We start from the raw sequence: 18,988 nt of genomic DNA, 5'->3' as shown, positions 1-18,988 counted from the left end.
GCGAGGTGGTGGGAGCAGAGCCAGGGAGGGGGGGCTGGTGGGCAGAGCTGGGGTCAGCACCACAGGCTTTCCCAGCAAGCCCATTTCCTGGAAGCCAAGCAGGACTCACGTGCTGGGGTGTTTGGACGCTGTTATAAAGGTCAGTATTTACCAGAAAGATCCCCTGCTGTCACATTATCCTCAAGCCCGCGCGAGGAGAAACTTTGTTGTGCAAGAAATTCCAACTAACTTGGCATGAGGGGACCTGGGTCAGGGGGAGACCACAGACTACGGCAGCAGGAGGCCTGGGGAGAGGGTGAGCACTGCTGACAAACCGCCTGCAAGTGGCACCGGCGCCCGGAGCGTCGCCTGCCTGGGAAGGTTCCCGAGGCACCAACACCGAAACACCCACCGAGGCACCTCCCGCTCAAAACCACCTTGGCAGAGCAGGATCGTAAGACGTGGGTGCTCACGGCACATCCTGGAAGAGCAAGTGGCCCCGGCGGCACAAAGCTTGGGGGGCTGCTGGGTGGCACAAGGCATCACCTGCCTGCCCCAGGCCCTCGCTCCCGGCTGCGTTGGCCAATGGCTGGGGGAGCCTGGTAGCCCAGAGCTTGTCTGACACAGGCTGGGGCCCAGGTATTTAAGCATCCTCTCCTACTCCGTCGAGCCGAGGTCTGTGCCCCCCACTGCAACCTGGCATGGTACATGGGTGACAGACACCCACTGTGTCCCCTCCAAGGAGGGGTCGGACATGGTTGACCCACACTCGGTGCTGGGAGGGCCACGGGGGCTCGGCAAGGCCTCACTTCTCAGGAGGATGGGAAGGAGCCAGGTGGCTCCCCTCACCCCTGCACCACCTACACCTGGGGGTGTTTGGCCCCTCGGAGTCACAGCGGTGGGACCTATAATCTCTTGCAAACCTGCGGGTGGAAGCAAACCTCCAAAAGCAGCTGCTGCAGGAGCACGGGACTGAGCACGGCTGGACTGCAGCCTCTCCACGTTAAGCTCTGCCCATGCCTGGTCCGACCCAGACTCCCCTGGAGCCCTCAGCCACGTTGCAGCCACCGGTGAGCAGCCCCAGCTCAGCCAGGAGCCCAAGGCCTGGAGCTGGCCACCTCCTGGCTCGCTCTGCAGTTGGTGGAAGCCTCCAGCCTGCACCCCGGCTTTTACCTTGCTGGTGAGAAGAGCAACAAGCTCCAAGGACAACACGAGGTGGCCCAAGACCCCGAGCTCAGCCACAGTGTCCCATGGGCACTTCCAACTCAGGAGTGAGGTCTTCTATCCCCAAAAATACACAGAAAAGGCACATCTTTGTCTGGAAAAATCACCCAACTAAACCGGCATCCAAGATAACAATTACCAGTTTCTCTCGTTTTCCCTCTCTCCCCCCTGACTCTCAGGGTAAATACTTATTTCAAGAAGCCAGGGTGGCGTGGACGAAGAACAGGAAGCAGTTCCAACACTTAACAACCCTCCATCCCTGTTCTCCTTTAGACCTTCGTTTCTCAGAGTACTCAGATGGAAACGCTCCTTGTCTCCTGCCCTGGCTGCTCTTGGACCGTGGCATCAGCACTCTGCTACTGCCAGGGGGCTCGGGGTAAGTCGCACCTGGGGACTGAGCTGCAGCTCACTGGAATAAAGCAGCTCAGGAGGGTGGAGATCAGACATGGTGATAACTGAGCGCTGGAGAGGGGAGTTACAGCCCCTTGTGCAGCCGCCTCTGTAGGATTTCAGGACCAGGCTTGACAAAGCTGTGAGGGGATTGCCAGGATCAGTCCTGGCTCAATGCAGAGGTGTGAGCGAGGGGTCCCCTCTGCTCTTTTCAGCCTTCTGCTTCTCTTTGTGCCTGGCTGAAGTGACCCAGGGCGATGTCAGGAGCTGCTTCAGCCCCAGAGCCCGAAACCAGGGGGAGCCGGTTGCAAGTCTGGGGTCCCCGGTTGCAAGTCTGCAGTGCCAGGCAGGCACGAGCAGACATCCAGAGACTCCAGAGCTCTGGAACAGTGAAAAGGCACGTGCTGCCCCCAGGATCAGCCCCATTCATTCTGCCAGCCGTGGATGAACAACTGGGCATTGCGAGAAGAGCCGGGATGTGTCTGTGGGCAGCGAGAGAAGGTTAAAATCCCCTTTTGTACTCAGTATGTCCCCGCCTGGGGGAAGTGTGGGGGCATTTCCACATAGCACATGCTTCAGAGTGCTTTTAACAGCTCTTAGCTGGGGGAAAATACTCCTCTTTTGAACCACAAACTATTCCTGGCAGCTACTCAGCTAAAAAAGAGCTATAAAAAAGTCAGACTCATTCAAAGCAGAAGATGTCGGCTCTGTGTCATCATTGCTACAGACTGGAAAACGCCTGAGAGGGTCACCCTTGTTGACTTCCCTAAGTGACATCTGCAAGGCTTAAAAAAAACCTGACCTGCGGTCAGCACAAGTGCCCCAATGCACAGCTCTTGGCTGACTAAACACCTCTTCACATGCCACAGCCTCCCCGCAGGTCTGGGGACAGACCTGGGGCTCAGGGTGACACGGGGACAGACCTGGGGCTCAGGGCCTGACCCAAGAGATGTGAGCTTCGCCCTGGCCCGCACCGGCGGCAGATCCCAGCGCAGACAGGCTGCGCTTTGCCGTGGCTCAGGGAGGCTGGGTTTGGGCTCCGTGGGCTGTTGTGTGGTGTGGGTGGCTGGTGTGGTGTGATCAGGGGGTGGAGCACGTGCAAAAAGCAGGCAAGGGTTAGTGGAGCCAGAAGGTGATGGTCTGGGACTGGCAACACCACCTCTCTCCTCCAAATGAGACTAGGAAAGGGCTCTGGTGGCAGAGAATCGTATAATAAAATAACTTCTTTTGTTTCTTTCTTTAGAAAACATCTCTCGCACATGGTATAAAAACAGGTAGTTTAGAAATAAATTTAAAGCTGGCTGTACCAGTGACTTCAGAGGCATCCTACACCCAACGTGTGTCTCAGCAGTAAACTCCCTTCTCCAAACAAAGCATGACAAACCAATGCAAGTGAATCCGCTGTGGGAAATACTGTTAAATAACTAAAAAAACCCCCGACAAAACCAAGCCCAGACAGTTGTAAACAAAGCCAGACAGTTTTCTTAAAAAAAGGGGGAGCTGGGTTCTTCCCCAGAAAAAAGGACCCTGGCCACATGTTTCTCTTCTGATAAAATATTGACCTTTGCTGAGTGCTGGAAAATCAGCGGCCAGCGCCCAGGGAGTGATCCCTCCGCCCGCAGAGCAGGACCCACCGCAGCTGCCACAGCACACTTTGACTCTGACCCATCGCTCCTCTCTAACGCTGCGTTTCAAGTTAGGTTTGGAAAGATTAATAAATTAATGAAGCCACAGAAGAAAAAAAAAAAAAAAAAAAAAAATCAAAAAAAAGACCAAAACCACCCGAAAAGTTCAGTTCATGCTCTCAGTCCAGGAGGAAGCGCTCACGGACCTTCTCCTCGATGGAGTGCAGCTTGGCAGCTCGCAGAGCGTCCAGCAGCTCCTTGGTGACCTCGTAGTGCCCCTCTTTGAGTTGGGTGAGGAAAGTCCTGAACTTCTCCTGGACGGCTGCCTTGGTCCCCAGCGACTGCTTCTTCGGCGAGTGCTCCAGGATTTGCTGCAGGCGCTTCAGCTTTCGGATGGGGATGTTCTGATACGCCACGAAGTCGATCATGGCTTGCTCACAGTCGTCGTCTCCTAGAGCTGGTGGGAGAAAAACACCCGGAGGTTAGAGGGAAGGTGACTGCGGGACACCGGGAGAGCAGGTCACAGCCCTACCGAGCCTCCCCATGGGACAGCGGCCCAGGGAGGGGGTAGATGCCCCGTCCCTGGAAACATTCAAGGCCAGGTTGGACGGGGCTCTGAGCAACCTGATCTAGGTGAAGATGTCCCTGCCCGTGGGGCTGGATGGCCCTTAAAGGCCCCTTTCCAACCCAAACTGTTCGGTGTTCCTACGACACTGTCCTCACCTGGGCAGCACTCTCCAGCTGCGGCTCAGACCAGGGCTCCCAGCCCTGCCAGGAAAGCTGCCTCTCACAGCCCCCCTTCCCCATTCGGGGGGTATTTGAGCTCCCCTGGCCACGTACATCCACACCCACCCCGCTCTGCCCACGCAGGCAGGTTGCCCGGGCAGAACACGAGTCCCGGCAGCAGCGTCTGGCTCGCAGCAGGCTCCTCCTTTGCCCAAGTCAGGGGGGAAGAGGGAGGGCAGCCGGCTCGTGCTGCCGGCAGCGTGTGGTGGAACAAACAGAATACACGTCTTGCAACTGGAAAAAAGGGAGGTTGGAAGGAAGAGGAAGGAGGAAAGCACCAATCCAGCATCATTAACTGGCCAAAGCCCGTCTCCACCAGCTAACTGCCCTGGGAGGCTGGGTCCAGCCCTCGCCACAGGCTGGATTTCCCAGCAGCAGCCTCTACGGGGCAGTTAGAAACCAATGTGTAAAAGTTCCTGTAATTTTTTAAAAAGTAAATATACCTTTTCCATGCTCCTCCCTGCCAGGGAGTAGGGGAAGAGGGGAAACTCCAGAAAAACCTTAAGTAATTGCAGTAAATATTTACACGTTATTTTTCCTGATAGTTTCATTTCCCCACACAGATTTTTGACATCTTGGGACGGGATCAGCTCCAGGCACAGCCCAGACTGGAGCTTTTGGACAGACTTTGTCCTGGCTAAAGTGCCGCTGGAGTGTGTCCAGTGTAAGGAATGAAATCACAAAGAATTTTCAAGAAACCAAGGCCAAACGATTACTCAATCAAGGAGACACTAGCCCAGTTTTGTGTCGTTGTAAACTGGGAAAGGTTTCACTGGTTATAGTGGGGTGGGTCAGGCTCCCTTGCCCAGACTCTGCCTCTCCTGCAGACTCGGGGTTTATACTGAATCGCTGCGGCGGTTGCTGTTGCAGCAGGGAGGAAGGCAGGTGCCTGCACGCCTCCCGAGTGAAATCATGACGAACCAGAGTTAAAAATACCCGTCAGCTCCCATTGCTCATGGGCTTCTCTCGCTCTATAAATAGCTGAAAGGCCGGGCTGGCCGCGGATGCCGTTGCCTAAGGAGCGGCAGCGCACGTGCTGCTGACGCTGCTCTCACCTGACCACCCCCAGCTCCCCGGGACCGCGTCCTGCTGACGACGGAGCTTCCCATCCCCTCTCCTGGCGAGGAGCTCGGGGCGTGAGTCAGGCTTTGTGAGGGGAAATGCCCCATGTTGGCGGTGCCAGGGGAGGATGGAAAGGCGAGAGCTCCTCTCCCACGCTGCTGGGGGGAAGAGCCTCCTTGCTCCATGGAGAAGCTCTTCTATCAAGCTTCATTTTTTTGTACTGGAACAACCTCCCCAGGGATGCAGAGGCGTCCCCATCGCTGGAGGTTTTCAGGACGAGGCTGGACATGGCGCTGGATAAACTCATCCAGGCTCCCTTTCCCATCAAAGGTTGGACCAGATGAACTTTCAAAGTCCCTTCCAGCCTGGGCTCTTCTATGGCTCTATGATTGATTTTTTTTTTTGGAAGTTCAAGAGCGCAGGTTCACTGCCACCCAGGTCAGTCACGCTGAATCGATCTCCTGTCTATCTAGGCTGGATGCTCAGGGCAGAGCGGGTGCCTGCCCCACCTCAGCTGACATCAGGGCCTTGAGATGCTTTTCAGTCCCTTTCTTATCCCCTAATTTCACAGAATCACCGAATCATCAAGGTTGGAAAAGATCTTGAAGCTCATCTAGTCCAACCTTTAACCTAACTTGTTGGGGTGCATGTTACAAAGCAGCCCCAGAGCCAGCCCATCGCTGTCCCTGGCTCCTTCGCCAAGAAAGGTTGGGCCAGATGGTCCTTGAGGTCCCTCCCAACCTGGTATTCGATGATCCCATGATCTGTGTCCACTGGCAGCTCCTGCCCAACCTTCAGCCTCCGCCGAGGCTCAGCACTACGTCTGCACTATCACGGTGACACAGTTGACACCACGTCTCCACTTTTTCACCTAACAGGTCAAAATCCACCCTACGCTCAGCTCCGATGAACCTTGGACTCTGCCCCATCCAACCTGCACGAGACAAGGTTGCGGCCGCAATAGAAACTTCCTGGAAAACAGCCTGAAAGCCGGGAGAGGCGAACGCGGGAAGATGTCAGGAGCCGAGCTGGTGGCTTGGCCCTTCACACCGCGTCTGTTTACATGACCACCAGTATTGGTTATCACTGCGAGCTATCAGCTACAGCCGCCAAAACTGTCCTCGTGCCCCAGCACCCCCAGTTACCCCAGTTCCTGGTGAGAACCAGCGGGATTTCACTGCCAGCTCTTTGTTCTCGCTGAGCAAGGAGCCTGCGTGGGCTCTGGCTGAGCAGCGGCCGTTGCAGGACCGACCCCGGAGGGAGAGGAAGGCAGACAGTCTGTATTTTATCCATAATTACTATTAATTATGGATCACTCCGTACTTTTACAAGCTGTTTCACCTCGTTTTGCATCTACATAGAAAATGTCACCAGAAAGTTCACTCTTGGTCCCAGCATCCCCCCACCGGCCTGCAGAGCTGTGGCTCACCTGGTGCCTGCGTGCTGTTGCTTCCCCCCAGTTTGCAGGAGGTGCAGAGGGTGTCATGGTACTTGTTGCCCTGCACGTTGGTCACCTTCCCCTGCTGCTCACAGTCCTGGTGTGGCTGGCACGGCTTGGTGCTGGAGTTGGAGGAGGAGAAGAAGCCACGTGGGCAGGGGCGGCACTGGGTGTTCTCGAAGGGGGTACCTGTGTGCGGGGAGGGAAGGGGGGAGCGTCAGCCTGGGGTGACGAGCTGGCAGGGGAGCAGGGGTGGGAGCTGGGGACAATGTCAGCAGAGCAAAGTACCAGACACCATTCGAGCACCAGGGTGATGGTTTGGAAATGATCATCGCCTGCAGCGCCCCCCCCCCCCAACCCCGGGGACCGTGTGTCCTCTTGTAGGGCAAACAGCAACGCTTTCCCCCCTCATCTCCCAAGCCAAAGCATTTGGTACGTGCTGATAAACTGTCACCAGCCTCCAGACCCAGGAGATCTCATCTGCTATGGAAAAGGGCCACCTCCTGGGCAGGAGACACCAGCGGGGACGATGGGTAAACTGAGTGACAAACCGGCCCTTTGATTCACAGCAGAGTCAGGAGGCTCCTGGCCAAGTGAAAGTAAAAGTTGCTGAGAAGGTGAAAACCTCTTGCTTCTGCAGCGCCGCAGATTCCCCCCCCCACCCGGCTCCGGGCCAGACCCGCCGCTGGTTCACAGGGACCAGCGGGAGCGAGATTGCGCCAGGGTGTCTCACACATTCCTTGGGAGAAGAGGGAACGGCCCTGATGGCAGAAAACCTCACGTCCCTTTTCATCTCCTCTTCATACATGCAGTTAAGAACAAGGTTTCCACCTTGTTGCAACCCGCCTCGGGCCATTTTGGCTCTACCACAAATGCAGCTGATGATCCCAACGCCTGAGTGATATTTGCTAATGGAAAACCCTAAAAAAAGCCCGTGTCCCCAGAGGAACCGCACACGGATCACAGCACCCATTTGCCCTGGAAGCCAGCAAGCTCTCCCCAGGGCCCACTGCATCCCCGTCCAGCCACAAGAGCTCACAGCCCCCGGGCTCTGCCCGCCTGCACTGGTCCTTGCCCTGGGGCTCGGAGCTCTGGGCTGGGGTAGCATCATTCTCCACACAAGAAGCCATTTGTTAGAAAAAATTAATAATGATAACAAAAAATTAGCTTGTCCTCAAATGCCCCAGCTTGCTCACATGGCTCCTCAGTGCTCCAGCCAACCCTCCAGCCAAATTTGATGTTTAATTTCAGAGGCCTTCCCCGCACTCTTGGAGACCGAGGTCAGCTCTTGCTGCTTTACCGTGTTTTGTAACAGTCACATCTTATGGAAAAAATTAAACCCCAAACCTTAACCATCAGCATCAGCTGAAAACAACAGGTATTTCTCCTCTGGCCTGCGAGCCTGGAGCTCTTCTGTGCCGCACATGGAAGGACTTCAAAAGCCTCCACGCTTCAAAGCACGAAGCAGGGTAACGCTGGTTTTGCTGATGCTGCCCACGCTGTGGTTTCCTGGTCCTCGGACACTCAGGGAACAGCGAAAGCGAAACCTGCTCGTAGGCAACTTGTATTTTTAGAAAGTTTGCCCACATAGAAATGGGGGCAACGAAGGGAGCAGGCAAATTGTGCTGGGGAAACAAGGGAAAAATAACCCCCTTAAAAATCTCTTGTGACTTACATCTTACCAGGAGACGGCGTCTCGGCCTCGTGAATCTCCCCCAGACGTGAAACAAAATGAGGCTGATTTATGGTTTTGGAACCTATCCACGTATCCATTTCATGTTTTGAATACAGCTGCTCCAAATTACTCAGTAAAAAACCACAAAACCCAGCCCCAGAGCTACACGCTCACCAGTCCTACCCTTGCATCATTAACAGCCCTTTTCAGGCCAGATAATTAGCTCCCTGGCTACCCGCCTGCAAGGAAAAGGGAGCTGACAGAGGAGCTGGAGCTGCTCAGACTTTTCCACCCGCTGAGAGCCCCGCTGGGACGAGCTGCTGCTCCTGGGACGGGTGAATCATGGCCCAGCTCTGCCTGTTGCAGCACGTGAAGCCAGTAATCAGGGTTGCCACGTCCCAACTGAGCGTGGTGCTGGGGGATTTCAAAGGCTTTTCAAAGCAAAAGTGAGGGAAAAACCAAACAAATCACTCCTTGGAAAAGAAGCTGGGACCAGTTTCACATGCTAGCAAGGACGGCAGCACGCTGGTGAGCACAAAGGGAATAGGTCAGGCTACAGGCAACCGTCAGCCTCTTGATTTTTAGCTCCATCCTTGATTTTTAGCTCCAGTAGAGATTTTGGGATGTGCCAAGAGCCTCGCAGCACGCCCACTGCTGCCGCGGCCGCCTGGTTAGGGCACTTACCCGGTTTCTCTACGCCAGAGCCCGGCGGACACTCGGAGTGCCTGATGCAGAACTCCATCTCGGAGTAGTAGCCCTCCTGGCACTGACAGACGCGGTTGTGGGTGGAATTGCACTGCTGCACCTCCACCTGCTTCTCCTCGCAGATGACGTTACAGTACCGGCACTTCTCCAGGTAGTTCCAGTACTGTGTGTAGTGCAAATCCGGGCAGGGCTCGCACACCGTCTGTCTGTCCCTGGTGCAGTGTTGTGCCACGAAGGTCCCCGGCGGGCACTGCTGGCACGTGAGCTTCTCGTGTGTCACAGCATCTTTCCATGGGTAAGTGGGTTGGGCGCTGGAGCCGAGCTCAGCCGGGAGGAGGAGGAGGAGGAGAGGGGCAAACGTCCACTGCAGCAGAGACAGCGCAAAGAGCCCTCAGCTCGTCCTCTCGCAGAGGCAGAAGCGGCAAACGTGGCCGCCGCGCCACAGGATTCGTTACCGCTGTAGACGGGAGAAATTATTCCCCCGCCACGCTCTGACCCCAGCCCCAGGGGTGAAGCAACGGTGGCACCGGGGACCCACCGCTGCCCCCCACGTGCCTCCCCATCACCCTCCGCTTGCCATCCTGGGTGGCAGAGCTCCCTCCCCAAACGATGCTTCTCAAACCCATTTTGTGGTGCCTTCACAACCCTGTTTCCCTCTTCTAGTGCTAAAAGCAGCTCCAGCTCATTCTCCCCCTCTTTTCACCCCAGTCCGTTCCCCACCATTTGGGGTAAGACCTTTGCAGATCAAGAAGCAGAAGGGGAGTTTTTCAAACTAGCAAATCCCCAGCGTGCTCCATAGGAACTAAACTTTTTCTGGGAACCCAGACACTCCATATAGGACCGGAAGATCCCAGAGTGGTGTCTGTCCCCCCCGTCCTTTTCCCAGCTCACGTTCCCAGCCTTCCGAGCAGACAGCACGTTACCTGGGACAGATGCCTTCGGCTCGGCACGTGGCGGGGTGGCATCACACCGAGGGCTTCCGAGCGCCGTGACCAGGACTCTGGGGAGACAGAGAGAGTTCCTCAGGGGCTGGAGCTCCTCTCGGCAGCAGCAGCACCGATCCCGCCGCCCGGCTTTAAAGCTGAAAGAGAACGATGGGCGGGTAAGGACGGTTATGAAAGGCTGAGTTTTTATAACAGTCCTTCCTCCGAGGGAGACGCGGCTCTCCCCGGCCCAGGGGCAGCGGCAGACCCCGCTCCTGACTCACTCATCGCCCCGACATGCGTAAGTGCTCGGAGGAGGGAAGTCACCCCCAAAATCGGGAGCAGCAGCTGCGGGCGAGGCGGTGGGGCAGCAGCCGAGGCCTCCCTCCCCATCCCACCCCATCCCATCCCCCGGGAGCGCCTGCCCTCCCTCCCCAGCCCCATCCCTCCCCTCCTCATCCCAGCCCCCGGCAGCGGCTCCTCCCCGGGAGCGCTCCCTGCCCCGCACCCTCGCTCCGCGCCGCTCCGCGCCTCTCCCCTCGCCGGGCAGCACCTTTATAGCCCAGCCTGTGGGAAAGACCCTCTTACGCAAGGCCCGAGGGATCCCGGCCCCCCCCGCCCCAACCTCCCGGGCTCCCGGTGTGGCGGGTCCGGGGCCCCGTCCAGCTCCGCGGTTGCCCGAACGCTCCTTTCGCTCCCATTTCTGCTTTTGTGTGGAGCTCTCGGGGCAGCAAAAGGTGTTTTTTTGACTTGTGCGGAAGGAGGAGGCAGGTAGGAAGCGCAGAGCTGGGAGTGGGACAGGGGCGCGTTGAGGATTTTTTTTTTTTTTTTTTTTTTTGGCTGGGGAAATGCCCCCCGTGAACACGCTGTTCCCAGCCTGTAAATAACTTCCCAGTAACAGCCTTTGCCTCTGGCTGCTGGGGGCACAGTTCGCCCCCAAACCACAGCCCAGAGGAGCCCTTTTGGGCCGGGGCTGGAAGCAGTGAAAGTGGTGCTGGGGGGGGGGGGGGTGTTCCAGCCAGGGACAGGAGCAACCCCCCCGCTGGGCCCAGGGCACTAACCCTGCTAAAACAGCCCCAATTTTGAGTGATTAGGCAATGCATTCCTGAAGCTTTAACCTTCTCAGGAGCAGAGGATGACACCCTAACTCCGACTGTAATGCTAAAACACTCAGAGGTACCTGTTGGGGGATAATGACATCCAGCAGCAGAGGAGGTCGGCGTTTAACTATCTTAGAGGTGCCACTTTGCTGTAAATCTGAGACCCCAAAGATTTCAGTGGACCCTGAACTCAGGCTGTAGGCACAGCACTAAGCAGAGCCAGGCTGTGCCTGCCCGCTCTGCGCTGCCCTGGCGTAAATCCGTCAGCCTCAGGTGCTGGGTCCTTCTGCCCGTCTCACCCGCTTCTCTCTGAAGGCGAGAAAATCCAAAGGCACCTCTGCAAGGAGCAGGCTGGGGGGCTGATGGTCCCCCTGCTCCAGCCCCCAAACTGCAAGCCCCAGGGGAAGGAGGAAAAGCACAGGATGTAAAAAAAAGAGTGTAAAAGCAGGAGAGCTCCGTAGTGAGCTGGTGAAGAGCAGAGCACACACTGTACCTGAAACCCAGCCGCTGAGTTCCCTCCCTGACACCACCTCTCCTGTCAGGAACGGTGCCCCAAGGCAGAGAAAAGGGGGAAAGCTGCAAGCGATTCCAAACAGCTGAGGAAAAAAAAAGTTCAGCTTTCTTCTTGGTTTTAAACTTTGCAATCAGTGGAAGGGAAGAAAACAAACACACCTACCGACAAATCACATCCTAAGGCCCGGAGCAGCCAGCTGGGGAATCCGGTGGGTTTTGCACTGCACTCCCTTAACGTCATCTTCATCTGAGAAAAGGGCAAGAGAGCGCCCTGCAACCTGTGCCGCTACCATCACACAAACCAACCCCCCGGCTCCCACGTCACAACCCTGCGGCCTCTCCTCCGGGCACAGCCCACGGGTCCTGGGACACCCCCATCACCCCCCCGGCCTCAGGCAGGGCTCTGCCAGGCCCGGCTTGGCGCGGTGAGCAGCAGGCCTGCGACTGGGAACCATACCAGTTGGTAGGTTTGAAACCAGCAGAGTGGCACCACCCGTATTATCTCTAAGATAAACCAGGGATAACCACCACCAGCCCACAAAGCATTGCTGGCTCAGAATAGTGTGGAGACACCAGTCCAAAACCAGTAGCCAGTCCATAAACACACTTGTTTAATGCCCAACTTCCCAAAAATCCCCCTGTGGAGGCACTGAAGGGGCTAAAATATCCTCCCGCAAGTCCTTTGCTGTGGAAGTGCTGGTTTTAGTCTCACTGGTCTGGGGTCGGGCTCTGCTGGCTGGAGACCTCTGACCACGAGGACACCAGCTGCTGCCTCTGAAAACAGCAGCACTCGGTACCCGCGCTGGGGCTCTGAATAAATGTCCCACCCTTTGAGCTGCAAGAAAGAAATTCCACGTGGGAATAGGGCTGCCCACAAGGAATAGGACCCGTTTTTACAAGCCAACCCAACACCCTCGAAATCAGCTTCTCGGGCAGCTGTCACAATTTGTATTTCTCTCGAGCATCTCCCACTCCCACCTCCATCCTCTGCTCTACAGGGCAGCTCAGGCCACTGAGCAGTTCTAAGCATCAAACACCAAATACAGAATTGCAGAAAAATTTGGAAAATTTTGTACTCTGTTTCATATTGGGAGGCCCAACACCACAATGAGTGTTTTGAGAGCTGTGACACACAGGGCTGAGCTGTGGGTCCGAACCACAACCCTCTGGAGCAGCATCTCTCTCCTTTGCAAGAAAACTGGGCTCCTCGTGTCCTCATCTCTCCGTGCCCCCAAATAATCTTTTCACACTTGTTCCCTCCATGTCTACTCACACCTTGTATGTTGGTATTATCCAACATGCACAGCCCAGGCCCAAACAGCTTGTTCATACCCAGGTGCTATCTAGAAGGTGTCCTGAAGAGTAACATGGGCTGGAGCTGGGGGCACTTGTGGCTGGGGAGGGGGGAGCTCATCCCTAACAGTCTCCCTCGTCCTCCAGCAACCCCCAAGGAGAGGAGGCAGCATCTGTCTCAAAGAGACTCTGAACAGGCATTTGTGAACAGTCACAACCAGACCAGGCCCTCAAAAAGCGAGTGCGAAGTCTCCAGGAAGGTGGAGCCCTAGTGAGGTGGTGAGAGGACGTGGAGGTTTTTCTCCCCAGGAGCCAGCAGCCAAGTCATTTTGCGTATCATTACAGAGAATTAACACTTGAGCATTTGCCTTCTGCAACACCAGAACGAGCCTCTCGCCTCCACCTGTCAGTCCCTGGATCTGCCAATGGGGAATCTCTTGGACTTTATTCTTAATGCTGTTAAAGATGGAACCTACAAGAGCTAAAACACCCCATTTACAAAGAAAATCAAACCCAGCTTCCTGCTCTCCAGGGAGAAGCAATCCCCTATGGTCAGAAGGAATCCAAAGCTCCTTCCAGGAAGATCAGTTTCTCCCCACCATGGTTAAAGAAACAACTCTGGCTCCAGCTGGAGGCGAAGGGCTCAGTATTTCGGTCCGACTGCAGGGCCTGGGCTGTGTTTATTTGCACCGAAGGGGCAATGGGCTGATCTTCACAGGCCGCTCTCAAACGGATTTTAATTCAACTGCTGGTTTATCTGAGGCACTTGTAGCTCCCCAAAGTAATCCCCATGACTTGTAACACCTTTTGACATAAGCCAAGGACTAATGGGGCTTTGCTTTGTCAGTATGCATCATCTCAGTAATTAAATGTATCAATTAACCTCCCAGCACTCCCCTGGGACTGAGGCACATCCTCTTGGAGATATTTTTTGGGTGAAATTCATCACTAGTTTGAGTCAAGCACTAAGACCCACACTGCAGCTGCCCTGGCTGGAGAGTTTAAGCGAAGCCTCTTTAGTCTGGGCTCAGCCCAGCCAAGGACAGCCTGGCCTTTCAGAGCAGCTTCGTGCAACGGCAACGCGTTTCCTTCTCTGGTAGGCAGGAGCCTGATCTCAGTTTTCCTATGGCGGATTTCCCATGGTTCTTCAGCCTGTTTTCAGCCCTCTTGCTGACCTATCTGGACTTTTCCAAGAAGCTGCAACAGAAATCAAGTCATCAAGCCTTTTGCAAACTCGTGAGTAGCTTGAAGTGACCAAGGGTCACACTGCGACGTTTGTGAGAGGATTACTCAAAAGAGTTTATCTGAACGGCTTCATCTCTTCTCTGTCTCCCTCCGTATTCTGCTTCGACTGAAAGAAAACCAAAGAGCACCTGCTTACACCTCTGCGTGGGTGGAGGGACCCGCAAGATGGACGAAGCAGAGGCAGGTACATCCTGGAGGGCACCTCAGGGCAGTTCCTGTGTCCTCCTCACGGTAACCGCTGCGATGGAAGTCACCAGCGAGCTCGAAGTCCGCAGCTCCTCACCACACCGCACTGTAGCATCACCAATTAATTTTTTTCTGAATTTAACTGACAAAAATTTGTCAGATTAATATTTAGAGTGTGAAATACCACGTCAGTGGGACAGAAAGAGCAACCTCAATCTTTTAGGGAGTCAGAGTCCAGTAGAATAACCACCTTCGATCAATCTTTTCCTGTCTGTTGTTTCACTTGTCCAGTGAACATCCCAGCGTGGGTTTACAGGGTCACTGGAAAGCAAAAACTTGACTCACTACTGACTTTCTGACCTGCAGAGGTAGCTTAGCAAAGGGATTCAGCATCATGTTCTCATGGCTCTGATCTCACTTCCCCACACAGGGCATCATTTCACACTTCTGGGAGCTTCGGGGTGCCCAGCAGCACTGCTTTTCGAAACTATTCTTGCAAAATCAGGTTTCTCACTAAAATTCAGAGAAAAATCTGAAAAGCAAAGAAATTCCTCACTCTCAGTCAGTAGCCACTCCTCCAAGTAAAGACACAGTTCACGTCTTTCCTATAAAACAGCTGTTTTGTTATTTTTGGTCTCTTTCCCAAGTCCTTTCAGCCTTACGTGGGAAAAACAACGGGAAAAGCCTTTTCAGTGACAAACCACTAAAACAAGACACTATCCCAGGTACAGTCATAGCACTGGCAAGGCAGGGGCAATAAACAGAGATTAATATCTACATCCTTCATGATCTGTAACTCATGTGTCATTTGCTGCCCCAAATCACCAAGGAGTGTCCACAATGGGTTTTCCTCTTCCTGAGCACTCCACTGGGATCAGTTCCTCTAACCACTTCGAGCAATCTAGATTTTTTTTTTTCTGAAACAACTCTTGTTTTCACTTTCTGCTCTTCATAAGTGATGTACCATCTGTGTCTCCTTCTTGTAAATTCAATTAGTTCCAAGACGACAAGAGATCACTATCTGCAGCACGTCCTGACAGCTGGTTCCTACAGACCCTCTTCTTCAAGGTTTCATTGGAAGCAGCTTTATCGCTGGGGCGGTGGGGGAGGAAGCAGCATTCTAAACACATTTAGGAGGATCGTATCGGGGTCACGAGAGGTTCGGTGACGCACAAGCCTCGGAACATTTCTTTGGAATTTGGGGAGTGGAAATGCGTGGGGACAGTCCTTGGTGAGAACAGATTCTCCAGCAACCTGCCACGGGGAAGGCACGGACCCCGCAGTGCCCGGCTACGGGGCAGAGGCTGGAGAGGGCCAGAGGACAGGTAACCTCGCTGCCACATGTCTACCATAAACCAGGGAGGGACGCCCTGGAAGCCCCAGCGTAAACACTCTAAGAGGGAACAGGGCTGCTGTTTAGTGACACCAAGCGATCTGCAAGGGTAGAGACCTGGAGACCTCAAGTTCAGAGTCGTGTTTTCCCACAAGAGTTCCTTTGGGTTTACAGTAAAACCTGCTGAAGGACAATGCCATGTAAAAGCCTATTTGCTCATCACCAGTCAGGGGTGCAGCAGCTTGCCTTTTTTTTTTTTTTAATTGACAGGCATAACTTTTCAGCAAACCTCTCCAAGACAGGTCAGGAACGACAGAATCATTAAATTCTGTCATTAAGGCTAAAACTAAGCAGATAAGCCTCCAACAAGGACAACCTCCCGCAGGCTGGATGCTCTCCCATCTCCAGGACGCATTCGCATCCCTCCGTCCTGCCCAAGAGCTGCTGGCAGCAGGGAACCAGCCTTCCAGACCCGCTGCAGTGCGATCCCCACTGCAGCAGAAAGCAGCAACGAAGCCAATCAACTCCAAATCAACTCCATCTGTGCACAGCAGACTCACCCATGGGGACATGGAAGCATTTCAGAGCTTGTCAGAGGGTTCAGCTAGTGAAGGCACATCAACAGTAAATCTCTGCAGCAAGATGATCCAACTGCTGAAGAGTAAGAGAAGGAACGTGGGAATCTCTTGATGGCACTGAGATATTTCTAACGTAGTTCCTCCGCTCCATCTCACTAACAACAGAGCATGCCCAGCTAGGAACAGTCTCCAGAACTAAAACAACTCTAGTGGCAAGGAAAAAGCACAGCTAGAAAAATATTCTAACTGAGAAGGAAAAAAAAAAAGAGTGTAATAATCTTTGTCCCTTTAAGTGTTTCACTTAGTCTTGCTGGGTCCCACAGCAGTTCTGCAGTTCGTAGCAGGCAATTCCCAACAGGCAAACCCAAAGCCATCATTTCACTGCCTCACTGGCAGCCAAAGCTCGTGGCCTGGGCCGTGGTTTCCCTCCAGTGGCATAAGCACTAAGCTGCAGTTCTCCCCATGGAGAGATCTTCAGAGTAGACAAGGCACTGAACTACTCTACCACTAAACAACACAGTGCTGCTGGCTGCTCCCAGCCTTCGCTCTGCTCTCTCCGATCTCCCATTCCGCTCCTCGCCAAGACAGCGCCGAGAATTCAAAACGAGCGTCTGGAAGAAGTTGCAGGGACGTGCTCGGAAGCAGCTGTGACCCCTGTCCCACACAGGGAATCCACATCACCCCAAAGCTGCTGATTGACAAACATCAGCATTGGCCTGACCTGCCTTCCCCTGAGAGCATCGATTTTTTTTTTTTAAAAAAAAAAAAACAACCACTTTTGTAATGCAATAGTTATTGCTATACTTGTTAAAAAAGCAAAAGAGAACAAATGATGATAAAGAGCACTCAGGGCACAACTTGTGAAGGTGCAGCCTCAACAAAAAACCCCTTGACCAACAAATAAAGTTAAGCACATTTCAGGAATGGAGTTGCTTTGGTTTTGGGAAACAAAGCTGTCTTCTTCCATGTTTCTGGTAAGATTTCAGTCCAGCGAAACGCAGCTTTTCCATCATTAAACGCAACAGCCACCTCGCTACAAAACTCAGAGCCCTTTTGAAAGACAAGAGTTAAACGCTACTGCCTTCAACACCGTCACTCCAAATCCTTTCCTGTTCATTTTTACATTTTTCTGTATTTTTTTCCCACTTAGATTTCAAATATCTAGAGCTTTCTCTGAATTATATTTATTCTTGTTCTCAGAACCTAAGCCACTATCAGCAGTGCGCTGAACCAATACACAAATAGAAGGTAAAATTCATTCACAGATTTAAACATGTCAGAATATATGCTAGCCCAAAATTACCTTCATTCCCATCTAAATCTCCATTATTTCTAATTATTAGTTAATGAAATACAGAAAGTTCCTGTTTCACTGCCATTTAAGAACACCACTTTTCTTGTTCTTCAGGTAGTCTGACCAGTGAACCCTGACTGGAATACTCACACTTCAGTGCACGAGGCAGTATCACACACACTACGAGACTGTTTCTATGGGAAGTGGATTCCAGTCTGAAAAAAGAAATTTCTCAGTGAGGACCAATATCCCAGCAACGGTGAGATCTGAAGTGACACCAGTTTTGAATTCCATAACTGGGGGAAATAAGAACCTTTGATATTTTTGTTAAAATGCAGCTCAGTTTTCAATTTTATCAATTATTAACATCAAATTTTCCAAAATTCCATTGGTATGAAAATCCACCAACAGGCTGAGGAAAAAAAACACCCCTAAAATTACTAAAGAATATACTCTTCCAGACAATTCTGAAAACATATGCTATATAAAGGGTCTCTGTCCTCACAGGAACCCCAAAACTAATTAGCAAGTGACAACACAATCCTTTGTTCATTTTTGTGAAACAAAAAATATTCAAGTGTCGAAAATCCCACAGTATAACCCTTTCCACTTACTCCTACCCAATGTTTTTATATCCTGTAAAAATTTTTTTTTAAATCAAACAAAACCCAATTAAGACAAAAATGGTTTTATTTAAAGTTTAATTTACAGTCGCTACTGAAGATTTACAATTGATACAGTTTTTCAGGTTAACCACTTACATCCACTACTCACAGAGAGTGGAAGTACGAAGGATTTTTTTTTTAACCCATCTAACCCAATTTATTTTAAAGTTCTAAATCAATTAGTTCCTTTTTGTTCTTGGAAAGTAAACATCAGATAACACAAGCACAGTGGAAATATCAGTACTGAGCAGAAAATAAAGCCTCCTTAGAAGCATGTTTTAAAAAAATCCCAGCACGACAGAAGGAATCAGGCTTTGGGGTGCACATGTTCGCTACCCGACCACGGGAATTTGTTTTTGTTTTTTTTTTTTTAAAAAAGTCACCCTTTCAGGATCTTCTGCTATGGGAGACAGCAGATGCTGCCAGACAGCCAGTGTGAATCATTTCTTCCAGGAACACCAGGGGGGTAAGGATGGGGAGTCTGGGCAGCTTGGTTCCACTGTACTACCGTCTCCAGGGTTTTTCCAGGATCTGGTATTACCTGAAGGGCCTGTGAGTGACAGTCGCCCCCAGGATATAAAATTTCAGCCTGGGTGGCCACAGCAGAATTTACAGGCTAAAGTAATTAAGAAATTAACCTTCTTAGTTCTAACAGAAGACAATATTCTGCTTTGTCTCCTGCCAGTGGTTGGAGAGAGAGACCTTTCAGACTCGATCACCTTTGTAGGAAGAACTGATACGTGTTGGTGCACAGTATGAATCAAAGATATTTACATGAACCTTCATCCTGCTGCTGCTCAGCTCGAGAGCCAGAGTGCAGCGATTTCTTCCTGCTGGTGCAAAGTACTCATCCTTCCTGTCAGTGAGATTAGGACCAGAAGAAAACTTGGATTAATCGCTGCTTCTTCACATCACTGTGGCACTCTGGGCACTTCTTCACCATCTATATAAATAAATGAACAAAATACATAGAT

General features: G+C 52.7%; 2 protein-coding genes and 2 long non-coding RNA genes across 14 annotated transcripts in view; 2 read left to right on the top strand and 2 right to left on the bottom strand.

The window, feature by feature from the left end:
- The first annotated feature begins 1,039 nt into the window (after positions 1-1,039).
- Positions 1,040-3,371, top strand: LOC141951712 (uncharacterized). The gene is made up of 2 exons (XR_012631434.1): positions 1,040-1,579; positions 2,837-3,371. It is a non-coding gene; the product is annotated as an uncharacterized LOC141951712 (long non-coding RNA).
- TNFRSF6B (TNF receptor superfamily member 6b) lies at positions 2,786-16,088 on the bottom strand. 5 transcript variants are annotated; one of them, XM_074888300.1, is made up of 7 exons: positions 16,038-16,088; positions 11,584-11,667; positions 11,401-11,503; positions 9,808-9,884; positions 8,864-9,248; positions 6,496-6,693; positions 2,786-3,675 (listed from the first exon to the last, which is right to left on the bottom strand). In XM_074888300.1, the coding sequence occupies exons 1-7, from the start codon at positions 16,047-16,049 to the stop codon at positions 3,398-3,400; spliced, it is 1,137 nt and encodes a 378-aa protein (XP_074744401.1). In that variant the 5' UTR covers positions 16,050-16,088; the 3' UTR covers positions 2,786-3,397. The 5 variants fall into 5 exon arrangements, with proteins under 5 accessions (XP_074744401.1, XP_074744403.1, XP_074744405.1 ...); XM_074888302.1 differs by lacking the exon at positions 16,038-16,088 and adding an exon at positions 10,988-11,295 and having other exon boundaries at positions 11,401-11,634; XM_074888304.1 differs by lacking the exons at positions 11,401-11,503; positions 11,584-11,667; positions 16,038-16,088 and adding an exon at positions 10,433-10,451.
- On the top strand, positions 7,865-18,802 carry LOC141951711 (uncharacterized). Of its 2 annotated transcripts, none has more exons than XR_012631432.1 (3): positions 7,865-8,707; positions 17,464-17,608; positions 18,700-18,802. It is a non-coding gene; the product is annotated as an uncharacterized LOC141951711 (long non-coding RNA). The 2 variants fall into 2 exon arrangements; XR_012631433.1 differs by lacking the exon at positions 7,865-8,707 and adding an exon at positions 9,864-9,986.
- The window catches only part of RTEL1 (regulator of telomere elongation helicase 1), a 50,569-nt gene continuing 49,078 nt past the window's right edge, over positions 17,498-18,988 (bottom strand). For 5 of the 6 annotated variants that reach the window (XM_074888286.1, XM_074888289.1, XM_074888290.1 and 2 more), the window contains one exon: positions 18,022-18,957. In XM_074888286.1, the coding sequence (XP_074744387.1) occupies positions 18,883-18,957 (75 nt within the window). In that variant the 3' untranslated portion in view covers positions 18,022-18,882. Of the gene's footprint in view, positions 17,565-18,021; positions 18,958-18,988 lie in introns of those variants that run through there. The other variant, XR_012631430.1, reaches the window with a different exon arrangement.

The sequence above is a fragment of the Strix uralensis genome, chromosome 18 (assembly GCF_047716275.1).
Source record: "Strix uralensis isolate ZFMK-TIS-50842 chromosome 18, bStrUra1, whole genome shotgun sequence".
NCBI lineage: Eukaryota > Metazoa > Chordata > Aves > Strigiformes > Strigidae > Strix > Strix uralensis.
This window is presented reverse-complemented; position numbering and strand designations above follow the sequence as displayed.